This window comes from Lindgomyces ingoldianus, assembly GCF_010093535.1.
Source record: "Lindgomyces ingoldianus strain ATCC 200398 unplaced genomic scaffold BDR25scaffold_2, whole genome shotgun sequence".
NCBI lineage: Eukaryota > Fungi > Ascomycota > Dothideomycetes > Pleosporales > Lindgomycetaceae > Lindgomyces > Lindgomyces ingoldianus.
In genome coordinates, this window is record NW_022985163.1 from 2,418,845 (window position 1) to 2,437,211 (window position 18,367).

Here is an 18,367-nt window from a genome sequence, read left to right on the forward strand (position 1 = left end):
GGTATTCCCAGGTCTCTGAGTCCCCACGCACTCCCATATGCCTCTGAGTGGATTCATACCGCATTCGGACCCATTGTCTTGCCTGCGCCGTTACACGCTGCACTTTTTAGTTTAGGTTGCTATTATTTAAAGCAGTGTACTATAGTAAGTAATTCTTTATTATAGATCTTATAATTACTTTTTATAAGACTTATTCTTTTTAAGAAGTATGTAATAGGCCTAATAGTCCTGTCTAGCTTAGTCTAGAAAAGAACTCCTGCTACTATGTAGTCTAAGGCATTAGCTTTTACAAGTATTAGTAGTTTAAAGTTAAAGTAGTAGAGTATTAAGGCTTTAGTAAAAGCTTTCTTTAGCTAGTTAAAAAACTATTAGTAATTTAAGTTAAAGTTAAATTAAATTTTTTTTTTTAGTAAGTGTAATTATAAGGCTTACTTACTATAAAAAGTTGTTAATAAATTATTAGTAGAAGTTAGTAAATTCTATAAAAGCTTAAACATTTTTTACATTTTTTAGGTATTACTAATCTAGCATAGTCTAAACCTTAATAAGGTCTATTTAGATACTATCTATAAAAATTACATATTCTAAATATATAACCTTTAATTAGTAGAACTTGCATTTATTTATGTTAAGTTGCAGACCTGCTTCTTCTATAGCCTTTAGCACTAGGCGTACATGCTGTTTATGCTCTAAAAGGCTATTACTGTAGATTAGAATATTGTTAATATACATAGTGCAGAACATGTCTAGGTAGGGTTAGAGTAAGTTATTTACAAAATGTTAAAAAGTACTAGGTGTGTTAGCTAAGCTAAAAGGCATTACTAGGTACTTAAATAGTCTATATTAAGTCTAAAACACTGTTAGCTACTTATTACCCTTTACTATTTTTAGCTTATTAAAGGCAGTAATAATATTTAACTTTATAAAATACTTTACTTTACTTAGTTAGCTTAGAGTTTTCTATAAAAAAGAAATTAAGTATTAGTTTTTAATAGTAATAGTGTTTAGTCTTTAGTAGTTAACATAGAATTAAAGCCTACCCCTAGGTTTCTTTATAAATAGTATAAGTAACACTATTAGTAAAAAGCTAGCTTAAATAAACCTTTTTTTAAGTTTTTATTAAGGTATTTTTAAAGCACTTTTAATTTATTTAGTAACATCTTATATAGTAGCCTATAACTAGGTTATTTACTAGGCTTAAAAGTTATTTAGTAATTATATAAATGTTATATTAAAAGCTTATTAGACTTATTTTAGAAAAAGATATGTAATAAGTTATAGTAGTTTTAAGGGACTATTATTTTTAAGTTAGTGTGTTTTTAAAGAGCTAAAGCTTAGTCTATATTAGAAATTATAACTGTGTAGATTTTATAATCTAGTTATTAAGCTAAGGTTATAAATAAAGTAGGTTCTATATAGCAGATGTCTATCTACTGTTTAAGTTCTAGTTTGTGTTTAAATTAAGTAAGTAAAAATTTCTTAAAGGCTTTTTTTTTTTAAGTTTAAGTAGTTATTAAATTATTTTATATAGCCTATTTTAGTAAAAGGCTTAGCTTATTAGCCTTACTTAAGTAGTTCTTTTCTAGGTTATTAAAAAGTAAGTCTAAAAACCTTTTATATTAAGTGCTACTTAGGTGTTATTTAGGTGTAAGTATAAGTATATATTTTAGCATTAAAAAGAGTTAAAGTTTAAAACTTACTTTTAGTAATTAAAAGTAACTTTATGCTAATATAGCTATAGTTATTCTAGAATTAGGTTATAACATTTTATGTTTATTACATAGAGCTTAATCTGCTTCTTATAGTGTTAGTAGGTAATTATAATAGTTATAGTATAAAAAATAAAACTTTTTTTAAGTTATTTTTTATTAAATTTAGTTAAGTAAATTATTTAGGTAAGTAGTGTTAATTAGAGATTTAGTTTACACGCTAGTTCTTTATTAATATAACTTATACTATTTACTTTTAAGTTAATAAGAGCTTATATTAAGGCTAATATAGTTTTTTATTATAAATATATAAAAATATTAACTTAGTACTTCTAGTTATTAGTAGGAGACTTAGCCTATAAGTTAGTAAAAATCTAGTGTTAAATTAGTCCTAAAGGGCAACTTAGCCCTAAGACAAGCCTTTTTGCAGGCTCCTACTGCTATAGCTGCAGCTATGTTAAGAGTAGTAAAAAAGATTAGAGCTTAAATATAAGTTAAAGCCCTTATAAAAATAAAATTAAGATAGTAAAAATCTTTAATAAGTACTAGTAGCACTACTTACATAGACTTAAAAAAAGAGAATAAAGCAGTTTTAAAAGATATAACTATGCTTACTGCACTTAAAGTATTAACTTTTTTTTTTATAATCTTTATACTTTCTAGAACTAACTAAAGCATAATTTAAATTAATTTTTATTATATTAAGGTTCTTATTTATAACTGCGCTAGTTTAGGGGTGTATTAGGGCTTGTACAGGGAGGAACCTTATGTTATTATTGTAGGTAGTAATTAGGTTTACATACGCGTTAAGGTTGTTTAGAAGGGGTTCTTTTACTATAGCGCGTTACAGTTTAGTTAAGAGAGAGTTATATAAGGCTATAATTAGACCTATCTTATTTAGGCCTATATTAAATGTAAGTTAGTAAAACTTAGTAAAGTGTAAAGTAAAGCTTTTTTTTTTTATTATAAAGTGTTTAGGTAACTTAGAGCTGTTAACTTTTTATTTAAGTCTTTATAAGTTACTTATAAAAACACTATAAATTAATTTAAGTTAATAATATTTTTATTTATTAGTAAGTTAATTAAAGCTGTTACATTATAGTTAAGTTAAAAGTAGGCATATAGTAACTAAAAGTGTTTAAAAGGGAATTAGTTTACATTTTTTTTAAGTTTATATTAAAGCTTATGTAAAAAAAAAGGTAGGTCTTTCTGTTTTCTATTAAATAGTAAGGGATTAAGAAGTTAGTTAGATTTTATTACTAAGTTAAAAAAGTTATAAGTTATAAGTAGTGTTAGGTAGGAGAGAGTTAAGCTATTTCTAGACTTTTAGGTAAGCTTTAAGGCTAGTAAGTTCTTAGTTTCTACTACTATAATAAAAGTTAAAGCAGAAATAGACTACTTAATAACATAAAGCTATTTTTTAAAGTCCTTTTAAAAAGCTTTAAAGCTTATAATATAGCAGCTTTCTTATAAAGTAAGCGCTTTTTAAAAAGCTTTTTAGCTTACTTTAATAGCTTAGAGTTATATAAGTACTAAGCTTATTAGATTAAATTTAGAGGCTATTCTTAGCTAAAGTTTTAACATAATGTAATGTTATAATTATGCACAAGTAAGGTTATAAAGCTTTATAGAGGTCTAGTTTAATTACTATGTAAAGTATTATAGTAAGTACAAGACATTATGTAAGAAATAAAAAGGTTTAAAAAAAATTAGTAATTAAATACTTAGCTTAAAAGTCTAAGCGCTTTAAGTATAAATTAAGCCTGTTCTAGGTTTAGTTAGTGTTAAGGCAGTTTATGCTTAAGTTTATGTCTATATTGTGTTGTGTTTGTGTTAGACGTGCACTAATAATACTCTAGTACGCGTCTGATACGGTTATGTCTGGGATCTGGGGAGGATACCGTGACATTTTAGTAGAAGAGGCTTACTATACTAGCAGCGCTTCTTTTTATTAATTAGCGCATCTTTAACCTGCTTAAGCTTACGCTAGAGAAGAATGCAACATACTAAGAATAACTAAATAGTTTTTTTAAGCTTTTATATATCTTTTTTATAAAAATTACTAATAACTTTATTTAAAAAGCTTTTAACTCTTTTTTAATCTTTTACACTAAGCGCTAAGCTAGTACTTTTACTAAAAAATAGTTACTTTTTTTACTTATAGTAAAATTAATTTAAGACTACTTATAGCTTAAATAGTAATAAACTAGTTACTTTAAAAGCACTAAAAATAGTTTTATGCTTAAAAAATGTTTTTTAAGCTTTATTAAATATGCTATAAAAGTTTTTTTTTTAATTAATAATAGTTTTTAGTATTTATCTATAAAGCTAGCTAGCTTAGCTAAGTAGGCTAACAAAAAAGGTTTAAACATGTAGACATTAAAAGGCTGCAGTGTATAAGTTATATATAGTAGGTATATAGCTAAGAGGATCTTATTATTATTACAGTACTTAATAAACTTTATTAAAACATATAATTTATAGCTATTTAAAAATAAAAGTTAGTATACTTATTACACCTTTACTTTAGTCTTATAATTAAACACATGTTTAAGCTATGCTAGGCCTAGTTTATTATTTATCTAACTTATAAGTAATAAAGTAAAAAAAGCTTAATACTTAAAAAAGTTAAAATTTTATAGCTAAAAGTTTTATATATAGTTAGAAATAGCTTAGTAGATTAGTGTAAGTATAAAAAAGCTACTATTAGCGCAGATGTAAGCTATTATTATAATCTACTTATAATTACTATTCTATATAAGCTGCTACTTAATACCTTACTTATACTACTATCTAGAGAAGATTTACTTTATTTTTAATAGTACTTTAATTAAGAAGCCCTTTTTATTTATATTATAAGTATGCTATAGTTTTATGCTATATTACTTAATTTTTTTATGTACAAGCTTAAAATATAGTAAGTACTTAAATGCTAAGTTAGCTTTATTACACACAGCGTCTATGCTAGATGTTTATTAAGATAATAAGTTAATAAAGTGCCTTTTAATAAATTAATTAACTTAGCTTTTACTAGCTTACTTACTACTTATTTTTATTATAAAATTTTAAATTATTTATTTTAAAAAAAATAGACCTTTTATGTAAAGTTTATTAATATACTTTACTAGCTTTTTTTTCTACACTAGGCTAAGTAGTTACTAATTTTTAAGTTTCTCTGCACGTAGGCAGGTAACACATTAGTGACGCCTTAAGAGTGTAGATTAATTAACGCTATACTGCCTAGCTACTGCAGCATAATTTAGTAATTCTCTAGGTTTTAGTAATTTTAGCAACTCTAAAGCAGCCTTAATACTGCCTATATTAGTTAAGAGAGAGGTGGTTGAAGTTTTAACAGCTTCGCGCAGAACCGTGCATTACGCGAGGCCGTGCATTACACGCTAAAACACAGTAGCGGCTGAGCAAGACTAAGCCGACCCTGAGCAAATCCAACGGGCTCATACCTGATTTCGACTACGAGCAGGTCTAATACCCAGAGTACGGAGATTCGCGCGAGGTGCCCTGGCTTCAGCACCCCCGGGTTGAAGATGGGGTCACGCCATAGCGGGTGGGTCGGAAACTTCTCTTGGAGGAAGACTGAATCTTGAAGGAGGATTATACGAAGCTGGACGAGCAGCTGGAGGAACCTCTTCCCAGCGAGATTACACCTGTCAACGTCTAGCTGCTGCTCGGCCTCGGACGTGTCCGTGCTGGCTGGCTCATTAGATTCGAACCACGTCTTCCACTCGTCTACGGACCACCCTCTGAATTGTACTACAATCAGCTGCTACCAAGCAATGCCAATGCTAGCCGAGCATCGGCATCACTCAAAAAGTGCTAGTATCCTTGGCTTCACATCAACCTTTGCACCAGATACCACCCTTCAATACATGTGGGAAATCCCACATTTTCAAAAAGTCGACTATTCTTCTAGAAAATAGACCCAAAACTCACGTTTATTGGACCTAGGTCTCTAGATAGGCGCCCAGACCTGATTGTACATTCCCAAGAGAGGAAGGCAGACGACAAAAGGCCAGGCTTCCTCTAGAAATCCCGCATTCAGCTGAGTCCCAAGTTCGCCAGCAGCTAGCTCATGCATAGAGCTGAATTACATCGCGCGATCGTGCATATGAGACCATGTCCGAACCGTCTAGACCTGGAACTCGAGGCAGCAGGACCGTGTCTTCTGTAACTCTCTCAGCCCTACACGGCGATTCTTCCGCAGGATTTTGTGCAGAGCTCCTGGAGCATGACCTGTATGAGACAAGTATGGGCTCTATAGCACAATGGGTGGTCAGCTAGAGCTGAGTGCTTCGTATCTGCCTAGCTCTACGTAAACCCACTGTGGCCTCTCCAGTCCAGTACATGCGGTTACTTCAGCTCCTTCCTCGCTTGTACAGTTGCACCAACTTGGAGAACCTCTAAGCTAAAAATTCGGCTTCAAAACGTTTTGTGTTCTCCCAAATTTTGATAACGCTTTTTCAACCACTCTTCATTATTACTAGCGGTGTCACTGCTACCACAGCCTTGCCCCAAGATCTCAACCGTGATGACGGCGGAAGACGAAAACGACAAGGAGCTCAGTGAGAAGATCATTGATGTGGCAGAAGCGGCAGAGAAGTGGCAGGTTTTGGCGCCATATGCAGAAAAGGTAGCAAGCTTCGTGGAGGAATATGGCGAAATCATTGATGGAATCGGAACGGCCTTTGCAGTAGTTGGTGTTGTCTGGGGTATCTACTCAAAGATGGAGAAGGCTAAAGAAGATGCTGCTCAGCGTGCGGCGATGGTCGAGAAGATTACTAAAGCTGGTACATCTCAACCCCTTATTGATTATGAGAGTCTCGGAAAAGCTGACATGGTGCATAGTCAACGGAATGATCAAACGCTCGACCGCGGAGGTGCAAGCTTCCATCCGCGAGGAATCGGTCGGGACTACCCTTGCTCTCGTGCAAACCGTTCAGGTGGGATTCAGTCGTGATGTAGTACCTTACTTCAAGGAGTATCCAGTCAGCGGGTGGGATACTGGCCTTGTGGACCTGTACTTGTTCAACGCGCGACAAGCGATTGAGGAACTGCATCTTCTCATCGAAAAGCATGCCAAAATTGGTGACGGCGGCACTCTACTCGTTCTTTACCGTAACTTGAACAGCATCTTGCAGTGCAAGTTCACCATCGACAAGTGGCGCCGCGGCGACGACCCGGAGGTCATCAACCAAGCATCTATAGAGGCGGAACGTCTTTTCCAGGCCGCAATCACCGTCAACAATGGCATGCGACTCATGAGCGACTTATCCTTCTCTCCAGGCCTCGTTTACTGGCAAGTTGGGGGTGGTAACCGGCCATCTCTCGCGCATTACAAGTATTACTACAAAGGTCAGATAGGGCCAACGATCAACAAGGATCCGAAAATCGTCTCTCGGGCTTACATTGAGCATCGAGCTGCGGCCCGCAGCACTGTGGTCCCATCCGACGTAAATGTGTGGATCAGACAGGCAGTGGAACTGAGGGGTGAACTTTACGACCGCAAGAATGGAAGAGTAGGAGGCCCCGGCGGTCCTGCACCAGGTCCTTCTCCCCCATCAGCCTGGGATAGCAATGCCTGGTACAAAATCACGAATGCAGCAAAACCGGGGATGGCGCTCGATGTCGTCAATGATGGCAACCAAGCGACCGACGGCAAGCTGCAGCTGGCCGCAGCGGGAAACTTCAGTGGTCAGCACTGGCAGATCCGGCCGTCCAAAACCAATTCTGGTATGTACAATCTCTGCACAATGTGGCTCGGAGTCAACAGGTGCATGGACGTATATGGGAATGACAAAACAACGCCGCATTTGACCGCGGCAGGCGGCTACACTGGACAGGAATGGAAAATCGAAATGGACGGAAGAGGGGCTTGGAAGATTACGAACGCGTACTCGGCGCCGCTACTTCTCGCAGCTGATGAGAATGGGTCTGGAGTGCATTTGGTAAATCCTCAATTGTCTCCTTCATTGCAGTGGACTGTTGCCTGGGTTAGACCTATCACGGAGACTGGATTTGGCCTCTAGAGTAGGGCCGGGATTTAACCTGACCTCTCCCGAGGAATATGCGGACTGTGTCTACTGCGGTCTATCCTTGCGTTCTATGTACATGTACCACTTCATGAGCGAATTTCGCGCCTCGTTGCCAACCGTTTCCTTTTCTGCGCGCGCGAGAGAAGCCCAGCCTCTTCCTTCAGCACAGAGGTCTGCGCGCGCCGAAGGGGAAGGGTTGCTCACGATAAAATGCGAATGAATCTTGGCAGAGTCCGTTCCGCAGAAAGAACGCCCGCATGCCGTTCCTTGCGAGAAAACACCACAACTGCTCGAAGGAAGGCTCAAAATCAGGCACCCTGGGCCTGGGCTGATTACAGGCGTCGTGTTACATTGATCGTCCACATTGAGCATAGGGGCCCGATTGGAACCCGGGTTCAAAAGAATTTATACATAATCTGAAAAATAAGTTAAGAAGTAAAAATAATAGATCACGTAAGTGGTTAAACAAAGTCGATGTTGTTGCAAGTGTATAGTGAGTTTGCATCGACAAATCGAATCACGTTGAACTTCAAGAGGCTATCAACTCCATGTTTCGCTGGTATCAGAATGCAGCAAAGTGCTATGTCTATTTATCTGATGTCCCTACCACGAATCTAAAAGCAAGCAGCGAAGTCTTAGAATGCAGTTGGGAGCCAGCTTTTCGGGAAAGCCGATGGTTCACCCGAGGTTGGACCCTTCAAGAGCTTCTTGCCCCACATTCGGTCGAGTTCTTCTCTCAAGACGGCAAAAAGCTTGGCAACAAGAGAACACTGAAGCGAATAATTCACGAGACTACGAGTATTGCTCTTGAAGCCCTCCAAGGGGCCCCTTTATGTAAATTTGACGTTTCCGAGCGATTATCATGGGCTGAAAGTCGACAAACCACGCGGAAAGAGGACAAGGCGTACTCGCTTCTAGGCATATTTGGCATCTACATGCCACTTATATATGGCGAAGGAGAAGAACACGCGTTTAAACGCCTCCGGAAAAAGATCACTAAGCTCTCGAACAGTTTCCAGCAGCAGCAAGCCATAAACAAAGACCAGGAATGCATCCAGCACTTACGCCTCACCGACCCCCGCGATGACAAGAAGCGTATTGAGGGGACTAAGGGCGGAATATTGGAGGACTCATACCACTGGATCCTTGAAAACTCCGACTTCCAACGATGGCGCGACGGCGAGCAGAGCCGATTGCTATGGATCAAGGGCGATCCGGGTAAGGGCAAGACAATGCTGCTCTGTGGCATCATCGATGAGTTGAATGAGTCAGTGGCTAAGACACATCAGCTGTCCTACTTCTTCTGTCAGGCCACGGACTCGCGAATTAACAGCGCCGCAGCTGTGCTGCGAGGTATATTGTACTTGCTTGTCACTCAGCAGCCGTTGTTAGTCTCACACCTGCGGAAGAAGCACGATCAAGCAGGCCAATCCGTCTTTAAAGACGCTAATGCTTGGGTTGTTCTCTTAGATATTTTTACGAATATGATACGAGACTCGGACCTAAAAATAGTCTGTCCAGTTGTCGACGCTCTTGATGAATGCGTGGCGGATTTGCTAAAGCTTTTTGACTTAGTAATTCGTACCTCAACGTTATCAGCCCGCATTAAGTGGCTCTTGTCAAGCCGAAACGAGATGCACATCGAACAGAAACTAAGACACATAGACGCTAGGGCGAGGTTGGGTCTGGAGCTAAAGGAAAATGCAGAACAGGTGTCCTGCGCTGTTGACGCGTACATTAACAATAAGCTATCCCGCCTTGACTCTCTTGAAGACGACAGCCTGAGAGATCAAGTGCGAGACATCCTACGCCGGAAGGCGAGCGGGACATTCCTCTGGGTCGCACTCGTGGTCCAGGAGCTTGAGGACCCGGAGATCTGGAACCCTTTGCAGGTGGTAGAAGAAGCGCCACCAGGTTTGCACCAGCTGTACGATCGCATGATGAATCAAATCAATCGGCGAAAGAGAGACTCTGAGGTTTGCCGGCTGCTGCTGTCTACTGCCTGCATCGCATATCGTCCGCTTTACCTAGCTGAAATGGGCAGCTTGTGCGGACTATCAGGCAAGGTTCCCGTACTCACAAAAAACGTAAGAACGATCACGGCTATGTGTGGTTCATTTCTCACCGTTAGGGATGATCAGGTCTACTTAATACACCAATCAGCCAAGGACTACTTAAGCAACAAGATGCAAGACACGATCTTCCCATATCAAGGCAGGATTCACCATAACATGTTCTCTAGGTCACTCAAGCTCATGTCTAATGCACTGAAACGTGACATGCACAGCTTAAGCGATCCAGGTTTTCCGATCCATAAGGTTCATGTACCAGTTGATGATCCGCTAGCGACTATGCAATATTCGTGCGTCCATTGGGTCGACCACCTCTGTGACTGGAATTCCAGCTCTGCAAACCACAAGATTAACCCTCAGGACAAAGATGCTATTAAAGTTTTTATTAAACAGAAATACCTTTACTAGCTCAAGTCTCTAAGCCTCTGTAGAAGCATGTCCAAGGGTGTGCTTGCAATAGCAAAGCTTAGCGCTTTAGCTCAGGTCAGTACTAAAGCAGGAATGCTCCATGTAAATACTAATATAACTTAGAGGCAAACAGATGCGCTAAGCTTCATAGAACTACTTCAAGATGCGCGCCTGTTTATTATGTGTCATATTCAAGCAATACAGAAGAGCCCTCTTCAGGTATATGTATCTGCACTCTTGTTCAGTCCAGAGCGTAGCCTTCTAAGGACTTTGTTTAAAAAAGAAGAGATAAATTGGATCACAGTTAAGCCAGTTATAGGACAATAGAGTGCCTGCCTCTCGACGCTCGAGGGCCATAGCGACTGGGTCAGCTCAGTCGCCTTCTCGCCCGACTCGACACAGCTGGCGTCCGGCTCCAGCGACAACACCGTCAAGATCTGGGATGCGAGCAGCGGCGCCTGCCTGTCGACGCTCGAGGGCCATAGCAACTGGGTCAGGTCAGTCGCCTTCTCGCCCGACTCGACACGGCTGGCGTCTGGGTCCAGCGATAGCACAGACAATCAAGGCCTAGACATAAGTTTGGATCGTGCGTGGATAGCCTACAATTCGGAGAACATATTATGGCTACCATCAGAGTATAGGCCGTGTTGTTTTACAGTATCTAAGAATAGGATTGGTATTGGCACTAGCAATGGAAGGGTTTGGATATGTAATGTTGAGGGTAACAAGCCTAATTTGTCTTGAGGCGCTAGGACTATTTGAACCATTACTATTTTCTATCATATATTTATTATTCCCTCTGTTTCATAGAGGGCCGGGGATCAGCACAAATATATAGCGTATAGATTTGCCACAGCGAAGCTTCGAGCATGCTCGAGATCGAGTTGGTGGTAAGACGGCTACTTCTAGAATGTTCTATATGTGCTTTGTGGATTCGACACTTCTGCCTCGTCAAACTGACTAACTCCTCCAGTGACGCTAGCAGGGAGGATGGCTGACCCGCACTGACACAGATCTTGCGCCGAAGGCGATACAATATTTTGATGTGGATGAAGAGATGATGGTGTGGCGTCTTGCCAGCACAGCCACCATCGGATACGATTTCGGATAAAAACGGCCCGGCACCTGGTGGTCAGCTAGGGCCTTGGAACGCCAGCCCTGCTCCTAATCCAAAGTCGGATTTTAGATGTCCCGCAGCTCTTGGCAGCGGCGCTGCACAGCCATGGGTCTGACGGTCGTCCTCGATCCATTACACCCTAACGATGGGGTGGGACGTGTCAGGTCGTTCTGCACTAGCCAGGACCGGTACTCGCTTCTGCTTGAGGTACCGATCAGCGTGGCGACCCTGCACAAAATCGCGCCCGGCAGCGCGCATAGGGCTGATGATGACTTCCTGGTATGGAGGGAGGTTGCGAGGGTAGGATAAGGCCATTCTACAAAAATTCAGGGCGAAAAAGGCTTAAGGGTAGCACTATAGGATAGGAAGCCCGTTATGCCACAACATAATGCGCTGTACAAATTAGGCGCAGAAGTGACAATGCGAACGTAATTTTTAGGTAGGAGGAATTACGGAGATTCAGAATTAGCTACAGCAGATTATTTTTATAGAATTATGGCAATATTTGTTGTGCGCATAAGCTTTCTAGTTGCTGAAAGTTAAAGTACCCCTCGTTTGTCTTGCCACACAGTGTGTCTCGTTACGCATTAAGGGACGTTAGTTGCTTAGCCGAGTGACACCATTTGTTTTCGAGCTGGTCGTTCCTTGCGATAATTGTCGTGCACAATTGTGTGGCTTGGATTAATTTTGGGGAGAGTAGGTTTAAGTAATGCACCATTATGCTTTCGTGATGTTGTCGTAATGTGAGGAATTGTCTCTGTAGAAAAGAGTAGTTGAGATCCCACGGCTCGCCAAACTTACCTGGATAGCCTAAGATACGTAGCAAGATGAAGAATACGGATCAAATAATTATCATGCCAAAGTGCACTTTCGATCCCTCTTTCGTAAACCCTCTCACTTCATGCCTGACTTAACCCATCGGCAGGCATTCATTCAGTCAAGTTACCGCGGTATTGGTAATGTTTTCCAAACCTGAGGGACCGAAAGCCGTTATTCCGGCGTAGGAACCTTAGAATGCTATCCTGTATTGACTTTCCCCTGAACCCCCTGGATTTAAGTTTCATCAGACCTAATTTTTTTGATTTCTCGTGGTATGGCCACTAGTTCTAGAACGTAGGCTTCACGTAGAGATGGACGAAAGCTTCATGAGACGATAATAACTCTATACGAAAAAGTCATAGCTATTAATGGAAAGCTGTAAGTAATACATAATAGTACATTCCTAGTATTCCTATATTTATACCTGAGTAGACTCCATAATGCAAGTAATCATGATGTAGCTAATGTGCAAATACTCGTTGATGCTTGGTTGCCTATATTCTTCTCCAAGACAACAACCAGTTAACCACCAAAGCTATTCTTTCGCCGTGGAAATTTGCAACCTATATGGAATAGTCTATTTCTCATACACTTCTAATTCTACCCTCTAATGAGACACCGGGTTATGAAGCTCACGTGATGTGGGCGATCCGATCACGGGAACTTCGGCACTACCGGCAGAGTCCAACAGAAGGAAGGCCAGCCTTAATCAAACAAAGAAGCTTTGAACAGCTTCAACATAAGCTTCCCGAGGTAGATGATAGGTCCACCATGGCATCGGAATGCGTCGTTGGGCAACTCTCCCTTACGCTTTTTGATTTAAATTTTGGGAAATACGTTGGGTACATCATTTCCTCAATTCCCATCGCTTAATCGCTGTACAATACGCGGTTGCTGACTAAATTGATGCCACTTGCCTGGAACGAGGAGTTGAGTAGGGTCGTCCTTGAAATCTGAAATCGTGAAGAGAAACCGACATCATCAACACTACCATAATGGGATTATAGTTTAGAATTAATTGGAGCGGAGCACAGGTGGCCCCAAAACCGTGCATCGATAGCCTCAGCACAGAATCTTGAACGAGAGATCGGTCTATGTTATATCTGTAACCCGGAGAGCTGCCCAATCAACCCAAAGCTTAGCTCCTCTCGCTTATATATATACCTCATGGCCCCTCGGCTTCGTCACATACACAATACATCGCTTCACACATGCTCATGTCCCTACAAGCTTACAATATCTTCTATTACCTCTATTCAGTGCTTCTAAGGCTCCTTGTGCTCGTAGTCTTTAGACTATGAGCTACTCCCAACCTGCTTGACCATTTCTTTTCTCCTTCTGTAACCTTGCAATGACACGAGTTATGAGAGGCGTCAGTCATGTATTGTGGACTGAGGGTCCGGGAGCCAGGTGATTGAAAAAGTAGGGTGGGATGCCAAGCCCAAGGCCTGTTTTTTCAGGGGGCACATCACGTGTATCCTTACCTAATCTGTCTCACACATCGTCGTGTTCCCGACCTGCCCATAGGATATGCCTCACTACCTCCTCCACGACTTTGCTTCGTTCTGGATATCGTCCCTTAATACCATTCGTAACATAGCTTTTAAATTGCTTGAAACATCCGCGTACCGTGATGTAGAGAGCACCAGTAGTTCTGTGCTTTGGTGTACTAACTCCGAATTGGGTGGGAGGTTGAAAACCCGTTGAAGTGCGCTTTTTATGGATTAATACCACTGGCATTATGGCAACGCCACTATGAGTTTGAGGGATCGATATTCCTGCGTTTTCTGACCGTCTAAGGCAAGTCGAACAGGGTTTGACGATCGCCTAGCGGACAGGACATGAGAACGGAGGCGTTGGAGGTGGTCCAGTCATAGGAATCTCCCTATACACAACTCTTGCCCACCAAATCCCTACTAGTCCATGCTATTGCGCTCGCGCAACCGTAAGCATTAAGTGTACTGCTCTACCGTACCCTTTGTCTAATCCTGTTACAGATAAGAGCTAGTATCTCTACTTAAATAGCTTCTGGTCGGCGACTTGGGTGGGGCGCTACTTCCTCCTTACGGAGAGCTCCCGATATATTATCTAGAAGCGGTTAGGCTGTTCCCTCATCAGCTAGCTTATACGAGTATCCCCTTCATTTCAGTGTTGCGGCTCTGCGGGAGAGGGTGCTCAGCCTCAGCTTAAAATTAGCGAATATCCCAAGATTGTACCCATTCTCAGCCTTAGCGTCAACGCGCCACGAAATGTAACATTGCGTCCAGCGCTCAACTTTCGCAGGATATAAATACAACCGCGATGCAGTATATAAGATCGTCGTCACTCCCTTCAGTTGTCTTACCAGTCTGCACAGAACACCATTTCCACTCAAACAAGTCCGTCTCAATCTTCACCACAACTCCACCGCCACCTTCCAACTCTCAAACTGATACTTGAAACCCGATTCTCTCTGTTTATTCTAAGATGCAATTCCCGGCTGCAGTTATCGTTCTTGCTGCCGCTGCAAAAATCGCCCTAGCAGGAACATGCGAAACAGGAGCCAAATACTGTGGCTGGTACTTAACATCTAGCGACAACCCTGATCGTAAGTTCACAGCCTCCCAATTACCTTTTCCCATCCTCTCTCAACCCGGCCGGCCAGCCAGTCTCCCAAAGCCCTACTGAAGTTTCATAGCATACACCCCCTCCGAGCTCGCCTTGTCTCTCTGCGGCTCCGACGCTTGCCAAAATGACATCTACAATATGGTGTGGGCCTGCACCGGAGGTGATGGTGTTACGTCGCTTCAGTTTTGCGGTAATACTGGGACCGGAGGGGGGTGTCTTGGCCCGACGGCACATTGTGTTTGAGAAGGAATGGTCCCCGATGAAAGGGTAGAGCTAAGGAATATGATGTAACATGGAACTTAGGTTGAAGGGAATGGTGTGGGGTTGATTAACGAGAATAGAGGCTAAACTAGGTGGGAAAGGGGGACGGGATGAGAAGGTATTCAATATGAAGGTTTGGAATTGTGGTGTTTGGAGTAAGATACCTTCCTCTCCAAATTTCGCAAATTAGATTTTGCCAATTCCGTACCCAATCACGTTCCTACTAATCCAAATTCCTCCGCAAGTCGCCAACCCATCAGGGAATTAAAGAGCCCGTCTAACAGCAGTCGACGTCTAGAAGAACCTTTTGGGCACACACAAGGCGCTGGAGGAAGATCCTCGTGGGTGTTCGTACACCGACGTTCCGAGATGGAGTTCAACCAAAGCTCTGCAATAGCCAACGCGCCTACACCTCGCAGCCGCCAACCGACACTTCCTATTTCTATTGATCGCCGCGATCTTCCACCTTCCGCTCCGCTTGTTCAGCAGCCACACTATTTGCTGTCACTTCTCCTTACAACCGCCACCATTTCCTCCGACGTCGTTCCCTACAAGAGTGATCGTCCGCTGACTGTGGCCCACTATATTTTGAGCCGCCTTGGGTGATCTTTAAGACATTCCGTTTCGAGGAACCTCCATCTACCTTGTGGCTTGCATTGTCTCTTTGTAGACCGCCAGTTCCCAACTAAGGTGATCTGGTCTTTTCGGGGCTCCTTAGCTCCTTGACCCATCGGTGAAGCTCACCAGCAACAGCGGTAAATCTAGGATCGTTTTCATCTTCAAACTTCGTCATGCCTATGTGATTGCTACGTATCCCTATTGCAATGTAACCGGGAAGGGTTGCAGAGTGAGATGAAACAACCTGACACAGAATAAGTTTCCTAGTAACACTAGAAATATTACTTAACTTACTATTCCTATGCCAGGCAAGGGTAATTCCTCGAAGAAACAAGTGATTGCAATTGGCGGAAGTCTATCCTGGCTTCGTGACCGAATCATGGTGTAAAAATTGTTTTGAATCTGCTTGAGAGGTTCAGAGTCACTCTTGAGAACAGCCAAAATTTCAGCGTTGGTCTGCTTGAGCACGCCGATAGCCTTAGCTAGACTTTCCATCCACTGAGCTAGACCGGAACCAAGGTGTGGAGTGCCGAGGAACACAATCCCACGAGTACAGAGGAATATTTGCTTAATGTGTTTTTCCGGATGGTGCTGTGCTTTTGACAGAGCCTAAACAATTAAAGCCTGCGCTTTGGCTCACAATTAAGCCGAATAACTCACATCTTTACAGACAAGACCCCCCAAGCTGTGGCAGACAAAGATGATCGGACGGTCATTCTGCTCTAGTAAGTTTAATTCCTTTTATAGAGCGACTGTAGAAGGCTCACAGGGTCATCATCCACTCTATAAGTGGCAACTGCGGCCAGTAAGTTCATTGCATGATCTCCAATCCTATTTTTTGACACCATGCCTCGCCAGTCGGTTACGTAGGCGTCGTATCCGAATGTGAGTATTCGGGCTTTGGGCACTTTAGACGGCAGCAGAACCTTTGGCCACGGATCAGTCGCGCTTTTTGTTTTCCATGTCTTCTCTCGATCACCGGTGAGGCCATGCACGAAGATAATGCTAAGTTGAGAGAGGGTGAGCAGATACCCGCAAGGTCGCAATATTCGCGCTACATAAGGTAGACGGCGATGACAAACGGTTGACTAGATAACTTACTCGATTACGCTGCCACCCCCATCGTGTAGCAGCTTAATTCCAGAAGGAAACTTCTTCCTTGATGACGACGCCACTGGTGCCGCTGGTGTCATGGAGATATCGTCAGAAGGAGCTGGCTTGTTGATGGCGAGCTGTTTCCGTGAAGCCCACGGCCACTTCACCATGATCATACCCTGGCGCACTGAGCGCGTTGAAGTCGCGTCCATCTGTAACACTTCATGATTTCTTGTGTGTCGCCGCACCCGAAACATGACATACGTAATAATGATACCTAGGACAACAGCAACACCAAGACCAATGCTAATTTTGGCCGCTGTACTTAAACCTGATTTTGATAGTGAGCTAGGAAGATGAGGAATCGTAGTCGAAGATGAGGAAGGTAAGGACCTAGACGTTGAAGGGAGAGAAGAGGCGCCAGGTGTGGCAGATGGTTGGGGTGACGTAAATGAACTCCCACTCGTCATGCTTCTATGCACGCTAGTAGGTGCTTTGTCTGTAATTGTTAATGCTAGAAGAGATTCAGTATTTATGTCTCAATTACGCCTATTATTTCCCATCTGCTTTTCTATTAGGAAGGTTTTTGACTTACTGGTTGTAGGGAGAGGAGGAGTCGGAGTGTCCAATACAGTACGGGCCGCGCTAAGACCACTGCGTTGTTGACAACCAACTAACATGTAGGAGCTCGTTGCTCTCGGGTCATTCACAATGATGTCTGTAACACAGTAACTGCTAGAAGTACTAATAATATGAGGTTAAGAACGGCTAGGAAGACTGCGATCAGGATGCATTACCAAGTCGTCCATCCCTCGAGAAAATACAAATCCGTCCACGACTTCGAGAGGCTACATTCGTACAGACAACCGCAGCCTGTAGCAAAATTGTATGTCAGGTCACCAGTTGCAAAACATCCTGCATGGTATCCGGAGACAAAGGTTGATGATTCATCGCAGTAGACTTCCGTGTCTAGACTTTTGTAAGTGTCCATACCAATTCAAAAAATCGAATACGTTTGCCCACACGTCCCAGAGACGGAATAGATTGCGACAAGACTAGAATTCGGTGATCTTTTATGCAGATCTGCGGGAACGGGAGGTATGTCACCCTGTGGCGCGAAATTGAATGACGCCCCAAAAAGTACTCCAAAAAGCCACATCATCTTTACGAATCGTAGCTCGGTACCAGCTGCGATTGAACAGCTTCGGAATAAACACTGTATAAATCTCTCACTTTTCAACCAGTATAAATATTATTAATACCAGGTGGCCTGATTGAAAATGCCCAATATTGATCAGCAGACCATCTCCAAAGTTCAAAGAGGCTGAACGCCAAAGCGTTAATCCAGACCACTCAGCTTTCGATATGGACCACCGTAAGCGTAAGGCAAATTCAGTCTCGTCCTAGGGTAACTCGCAAGCGAGTGGAACTCTACGTCGAATTCATCACCTTATGCCAGACACAAACACACCTCTCAGGCGCAAAAAGACAACCGTGTGCTTCTTACTATCCACACCATTCTAATAGCCATGTTTCAAGCGGCCAAACTGCCGCATGGCTCTACGATGTGTTAAAGTGGACCCTGGACTACCGGATGCTGCGCGTACTGAA

The 18,367-nt window shown here is 42.0% G+C and overlaps 6 protein-coding genes across 6 annotated transcripts; 2 read left to right on the forward strand and 4 right to left on the reverse strand.

Annotated features, from left to right (window-relative positions):
- Positions 1-5,100: 5,100 nt before the first annotated feature.
- Positions 5,101-5,805, reverse strand: BDR25DRAFT_349190 (uncharacterized protein; the record flags this gene model as incomplete). Its single annotated transcript, XM_033694515.1, has 4 exons — positions 5,101-5,456; positions 5,498-5,543; positions 5,577-5,636; positions 5,698-5,805. 4 exons carry the CDS (start codon positions 5,803-5,805, stop codon positions 5,101-5,103), a joined length of 570 nt encoding a protein of 189 aa, XP_033554083.1.
- Positions 5,806-6,255: 450 nt separating this feature from the next.
- On the forward strand, positions 6,256-8,253 carry BDR25DRAFT_321659 (uncharacterized protein; the record flags this gene model as incomplete). The annotated part of the gene is made up of 3 exons (XM_033691981.1): positions 6,256-6,514; positions 6,573-7,243; positions 8,218-8,253. The coding sequence occupies 3 exons, from the start codon at positions 6,256-6,258 to the stop codon at positions 8,251-8,253; spliced, it is 966 nt and encodes a 321-aa protein (XP_033554084.1).
- Positions 8,254-8,307: 54 nt separating this feature from the next.
- Positions 8,308-11,007, forward strand: BDR25DRAFT_371276 (uncharacterized protein; the record flags this gene model as incomplete). Its single annotated transcript, XM_033697185.1, has 4 exons — positions 8,308-10,121; positions 10,263-10,314; positions 10,363-10,458; positions 10,567-11,007. The coding sequence occupies 4 exons, from the start codon at positions 8,308-8,310 to the stop codon at positions 10,981-10,983; spliced, it is 2,379 nt and encodes a 792-aa protein (XP_033554085.1). The 3' UTR covers positions 10,984-11,007.
- Positions 11,008-11,043: 36 nt separating this feature from the next.
- Positions 11,044-11,671, reverse strand: BDR25DRAFT_349192 (uncharacterized protein; the record flags this gene model as incomplete). The annotated part of the gene is made up of 4 exons (XM_033694516.1): positions 11,044-11,154; positions 11,181-11,364; positions 11,391-11,467; positions 11,501-11,671. The coding sequence occupies 4 exons, from the start codon at positions 11,669-11,671 to the stop codon at positions 11,044-11,046; spliced, it is 543 nt and encodes a 180-aa protein (XP_033554086.1).
- Positions 11,672-15,728: 4,057 nt separating this feature from the next.
- Positions 15,729-16,854, reverse strand: BDR25DRAFT_208408 (uncharacterized protein; the record flags this gene model as incomplete). Its single annotated transcript, XM_033684564.1, has 5 exons — positions 15,729-15,905; positions 15,956-16,270; positions 16,322-16,378; positions 16,429-16,666; positions 16,763-16,854. 5 exons carry the CDS (start codon positions 16,852-16,854, stop codon positions 15,729-15,731), a joined length of 879 nt encoding a protein of 292 aa, XP_033554087.1.
- Positions 16,855-16,953: 99 nt separating this feature from the next.
- On the reverse strand, positions 16,954-17,963 carry BDR25DRAFT_44602 (uncharacterized protein). Its single transcript, XM_033698583.1, has 4 exons — positions 17,780-17,963; positions 17,554-17,725; positions 17,389-17,500; positions 16,954-17,255 (listed from the first exon to the last, which is right to left on the reverse strand). Exons 1-4 carry the CDS (start codon positions 17,916-17,918, stop codon positions 17,223-17,225), a joined length of 456 nt encoding a protein of 151 aa, XP_033554088.1. The 5' UTR covers positions 17,919-17,963; the 3' UTR covers positions 16,954-17,222.
- Positions 17,964-18,367: the final 404 nt, after the last annotated feature.

Bases quoted from the DNA above. Each gene is read 5' to 3' on its own strand.
- BDR25DRAFT_44602 (XM_033698583.1), bottom strand. From the start codon at position 17,918: ATGATGTGGCTTTTTGGAGTACTTTTTGGGGCGTCATTCAATTTCGCG. The intron at 17,501-17,553 runs GTAATGCATCCT...TCATATTATTAG, and splicing joins CTCGAGGGATGGACGACTTG to TACTTCTAGCAGTTACTGTG. The intron at 17,256-17,388 runs GTATTGGACACT...TAACAATTACAG, and splicing joins GTCTTAGCGCGGCCCGTACT to ACAAAGCACCTACTAGCGTG.